This window comes from Liolophura sinensis, chromosome 6, assembly GCF_032854445.1.
Source record: "Liolophura sinensis isolate JHLJ2023 chromosome 6, CUHK_Ljap_v2, whole genome shotgun sequence".
Taxonomy (NCBI): domain Eukaryota; kingdom Metazoa; phylum Mollusca; class Polyplacophora; order Chitonida; family Chitonidae; genus Liolophura; species Liolophura sinensis.
In genome coordinates, this window is record NC_088300.1 from 64,622,222 (window position 1) to 64,628,027 (window position 5,806).

Below are 5,806 nucleotides of genomic sequence, written 5' to 3' on the forward strand. Positions count from 1 at the left end.
ACGATTCGGAGACGTTCGTGAATGCAGTTATGTTACGTTAACACAGTTTTGTTACAACGGTTGTTTCAAAGTATGGAGGGTATTTTTGATAGAGATTACGATTATGTAGGATACGATGACGATTCAGGATCAGAAAACGCTGACAGGTATCTCGTGAACAGTTGGAAAACTGTTGTGTTGTTGTTGTCCCTTACCTTAGGCTTATGTTCTCGTAACTTGCTCTGCGGTCCATTGGCATTGCTTCTGTCACTAGATATGTTTTAACGTGGACCAACGTATTGGACTTAATCTTGTGATATATCTGTCTCTGTCACCATTAAATAGTCACCCCCCCCCCCCGCCCCCCAAAATAAGGTGCAATCAGCGATTAAAACCTTGTTGTGTTGTTGTTGTCCCTCACGTTCCCTGTAGGCCTACCGGTATCCGAACTTTAAAACGAAATCTCCGGCATTTTTTGTCGTGGACCAGGGTCAAAATTCATTCATCATCCAACATTTCTATCGTCATTTTATATTCATTAATTCTTATTCTATGCTTTCTGTATTTAACCTGGGATACTTCAGCATCCCTTAGTTTTTCACAGGATTTACCTTAATAAATGAGACTCTTTGAGATGCCATTTAATATTTATAATGGTTCTTGATTTGTTTGTTTACTTCTTAGCTCTGAGGATGAGATTGATATCCTGCTGCAGGGAACTCCGGAAAGAAAACTGAAGTTGTCAAGACGACGAGCTTCATCTGGAGAAAATCGCCCAAATGAGAACACTTCCAGTGAAGATGACTTTGAAAAGGAGATGAACAAGGAATTGGATGATCAAGTGGCAGAGTTGGAAGCTCAAAGAAAAGCTCAAGGTACACATTGGATACCAAGTCCTCAGCACAGGCAATCTTATGGTCTAAAATTTCTCAACAATGTTTTGACAACATTACTTCAGGCCTCAGTCTTTCTATATTTCCTATATTTTTCAGATCGTCCTATATTTTCATATATTTCGTAGATTTTTACCAGAAATCAGCTCAAAATTTGCTGTCACTGTCTACATTCTCACTGCATTTTAGCTTGCCTGTAAAAATGTACATGTATGTACATGAGGAGCTTTAGTCATACCCCTGACATCGACACCAAATAGCAGTTAATGCATAATAAAAGGGGTATTTTTACCATACTATTGTATCCTCATAGAATCATGAAGTAACAGTTTCTAGCATTTGGAGAATTGAGCATTTAAGGAGCATAAATTTACACTAGTGCATACAAATATCAATATGCTTTAAGCTTAATACATTTGAACCCAAATTCAACATAGAACATTCAGTGTTAAGGGTGGTACATGTATCTTATACAAATTCAATGACACAAGGGAGATATTCATGTGGTGATGCTATAGGTGTGTTAATTACGCTAAGAATGTGTATGTTAACAATGGTATCTCAAAACGTACTACATGTACAGGCACATAAATTTAGCTCAGGTTTATACATGCATGACACGATGATATTGGTGGTAAATTATATATTGAAAATGAAAAAATTGTTTTTTAGAGTAGCACAGTCTGTGTATAGCTGTGTATGCACTGTGCTCGTGTGAGAGATTATTTTCATACCTTTAGGCAGTCTCATTGTGTATTGGTGCAGTTTGATAACAGTTCGGTAGTGTACAGTTAAATTATTTTTACTTCAGAAATGTAACACCCTTCATAAGCACTCCTGCAGGCATTTAGAAATCTGTTGGCAGACTAAATTCTTGTGTTTCTTTCTTTTGAGTATTCTTTTTCATTAGGAGTTATTATCACAAATTATTGTAAAATATACATTTATAAATAGATTTCTTCACATCTTGATGTTACTAATGTCATCTTACTTTTAATTCTTAAAATCACAAGTTTACACATTTTGTTTATAGCTTCATCCCAGAGTACATCTGCTAATATGGCAAACAAGAAACAAGAGGGAGATAACTCCAGAGGAACTGAAAACCAGGCTAACTATGATGAGGTGTACTTTGATTCTGATGAAGAGGAAATGGTTGAAGGTAATATGCTGTGGCAGAGTCTTGTTCGGAAGTTTGTGTATTTTATTCTTAGCTCACAAATTCATGTATAATTACAACAACAACTCTTGTTTCCACAGCATCCAGGCCACCAGTTTATGTTGTTATGGTAATTCATTTCACTGCTGTAGACTTGAAATCATCAGTGTCGCATTTGAGAATAAGGGTATTTGTTATCTTGAACATTGGCTCACAACTTCATTCAATCATTTTTAAATAATTGTACAAATATTAAGAACATAACCTATATAAATATTTCTTCCAGTGTAATTCTTTATTTTACCAAAATTTTTCTTTATAATATTTATATTCATTTACATGAACTGTATCTGCTAGATATATTAGTGTAATAAATACGACATTAAACCCCAGGCATAGATTTATTTATTTATTTGATTGGTGTTTTACGCCGTACTCAAGAATATTCCCAAGCATAGATACATATTAGTATAATAAAATTTAACTTGAAGGCAAAAATATCAGACTACTGTAAATCTTCAACCTTTTGGACCTCTAAAGCACCTTTTTCAGTGGAATTTCTGCATACATTTCTTATGAAAGTGACAACAACAGTTTCTTTGTTACTGAAGATGGTCGCTTCATAAACCTATGCAGATTATTTCTCTACACCCCCTAGCTCTCTCAGAATGTTTCAAAATATTGTTGAGGTGGTGGTTGGAAAGTGTTGATGCGCTCGCTTTTTCTCAACAGGAGAGAAGAGAAGAAAAAAGAGGCCAGTGTTGTCTAACGATGAGCTGCTGTATGACCCCAACATGGACGATGATGACCAGAGGTGGATGGACAACAGAAGGAAGCAATACCAACCCTCATCACAACAGACTGGCGTTAGCACTCAGAAGCGCTCCAAGAAGGGCTTACCAAGCAGTGATGCTGTGTTGGACTGTCCAGCCTGTATGACCACACTCTGTTTGGATTGTCAGAGGTAGCCCATCGCACTAGTCAACAGTTACATTATGACATGGCAGAATTCATTATGTAAAGAGGGCTATGGGTGGAAAGGTCTGTCAGCAACCTACAGATGGTCATGGGTTTCACCCAGGGCTCTGCCCGGTTTCCTCCCACCAAACGCTGGCCGCTGTCTTATAAGTGAAATATTCTTGAGTACAGCATAAAACACCAATCAAATAATTGAAAGAAATTATGACAAGAGTATTAAAGAGTGGCTTACTACAAGAAGTGTGAGCTATGGAAGTTTTGTTGCAGAAATTGTTTGTCAGGTTCTTGGAGAGGTTTTGTCCAGTCTGTCATATTTCCTCAAGCCATAAAGCATATATAAGTAAACTATTCATGACGTGAACACGGAACAAAGAGGTAGGTAATTATTTCACCTGTACTGTCTGACATGTCAGTGCTGAAGTAAAACTCAAAAAGTTAGAGTTTGGTGAGTTACTGTAAATAACCTTCAGTTTCGCCCAAAGGCTCGGAAAGTGTATCCCATGATTTATTGCGTTGATTGTGGTTCTTGCTGACTGGGTGCTGCGGGAGAGCATCGGGGGTGGTCGGGATTATAAGGACACTTCCCGAAAGTAATAAATATGCAAGCTCATCGCTTCAGTGGGCAGTCAGTCTATGCTCCTACCACCAATATGTTTTCTTCAGTTTCACAATGAATTAAGTACATGCTGGCTTACTTCACAATAGGTGCACCTTGATTGTTTTACGATCGCCGTTTTATGATGAATGGGAATTCAGCAGGAAACTCCCTGGAGATTGAGCATGACCACCCAGTACCTTTACTCATGTGGAGTGGCATGTCAAATATCTGTTAAAATGCAGAGCTATTCATGTACAAAGCTATAACAGAACTTAGTACCCTGTGAATCCTTACATTCAGATGATGTCAAACTGTCTTTAAAGCCACTATTTACAATCACAGGGCTCAAAATCTATTATACCCGTTGATGGCAGGATTTTTACCTGTGGCTGGCAATGCATAAATCACGTGGGGAAATTTGCTTACCCGTAATGATAAAACTTGCACTTTATTTTGATATATAGCTATTCAGTGTTGTTTGAACTCCTAATATGTCAACAACAAGGACAAATCCTCTTTGACTCCAAGTATGTGCCGGACTCGCACCAAGTGCTACCAAAAAGGGATCAAAGTTAATCGTGGTAGTTTTCAGAAACCTTGTTTTGAGTATGTTTTCTGTGTTAATGGAAGGTTTCCAATTTCAAATTGCCTTAAACCTAACTTTTCTGCAATAAGAGGACAGTTTCGATTGTAACAAAACAGAATATGCGCGCTGAGTGACATACTTCATTCATATTACACAGGAGGTTGATGAGATGTTTTTGAGTGAAATAAATTTGTACCTGAAATACATGTGCACAAATATTTATTGCATAATGAGGACTCTGAATAGACAACAGTTCACAAGATAATGCTGCTATGTGACTTCCATGTTACCCAATCAATCCTACGTTCACTGTTTTGAGGTCTGCAGTGTAGGCCTACGTTTAGACAGTGACAGTGTTTGGAATTTACAGGGTTGTAATAGTCATCGCCTGACTTGATACTTTCTTCATTTTGATTCATGGGTATAATTAGACATGTACATGGGCTACTTGGGAGACCAGCACATCTGGCAGTCAATGACTTGACCCCACGTGGCGCTGATTAGAGACCATAGCTGCCATGCAGTCTAATGAAACGGCTGGGGGCGCTAATCACCGACTTCTGTTATCTTCATCCGTCACCCACTTCAAATAAACAGCAGTAGCCAACGGGCGAAACTTTGTCTTTTAAAACAATATTTCTTTGATTGATGTCAAGAATTTTTTTGTTTTTTTGACCCCCAGTTGGTCTGGGTAATGGGTGGCGGAATCTGAAGCGATGAGAATAAACCATTCAATATGCTTTGTCAGGTATCCAGTTTTCTTGGGCTTTAAAAAGGCCGACGCATTAGCCAAACAAGCTGTGACCTTAGTATTTTGGTTATTCCTCATTTGAAGCAGCTTTTAGTTTAACTCTACGGAAGGGCAAGCCATAGCCATTCATTTATTCCTCACTTGGTATGCAACAAATAAAGGTGGTGAGCAACTTTTTTACCATTCTGGACCTTAGCAATGGCAAAACAAAGATTTTAACCTAACCAACTGTGTAATTAACCTTTTAAAGATGTTGTTAGACTTTTTCAACAACCTTGAAAAAAAGCAGCCAACAAATAATGTTAACAATTCTGAAATATACTCCATTTCCAGGCATGATGTGTATACCCACCAGTACAGAGCAATGTTTGTGTCTCACTGCTCAGTGGATTTACAAGAAGTGCTCAAATACCCCAAGGAAACATCAAGGAAAAAGCAGAAGAAGAAAACAAGGTTTACAGCTAGTGATGGATCCGCAGAGGGTCTCGGCACAGACAGTACTGCCGAGTTTGATGTGTACCATCCAGTCAGATGTACAGAATGTAACACTCTTGTGGCAATGTACGACCAGGAGGAAATTTATCACTTCTTTAATGTGCTGTCGAGTTACTGAACTTCTGATTGAAAGAGTTTGCTGGCTTCAGACTTTTTCCACTTGAACAGCAGCAACATTTGATTAAGTTGGTGTCCAAAGTAAAAACTGAACCTCTGAATGAAAGAGTTTGTTTTCACTTCCATAAAAGTGACCACAAATGATGGATGATGGATGGAAAGATGCGAATTTCACAAGGATTGCCATGGGCCAAGCTTTGTTGTTGAATGTTATACCTGTGGATCATGGCAACATATATGTAACATATAC

General features: G+C 38.1%; 1 protein-coding gene across 1 annotated transcript; it reads left to right on the forward strand.

Moving 5' to 3' along the window:
• On the forward strand, positions 1 to 5,598 carry LOC135468976 (E2F-associated phosphoprotein-like). The gene is made up of 5 exons (XM_064747479.1): positions 1 to 146; positions 664 to 854; positions 1,906 to 2,034; positions 2,764 to 2,995; positions 5,278 to 5,598. Exons 1-5 carry the CDS (start codon positions 22 to 24, stop codon positions 5,555 to 5,557), a joined length of 957 nt encoding a protein of 318 aa, XP_064603549.1. The 5' UTR covers positions 1 to 21; the 3' UTR covers positions 5,558 to 5,598.
• The last annotated feature ends 208 nt before the right edge of the window (positions 5,599 to 5,806 follow it).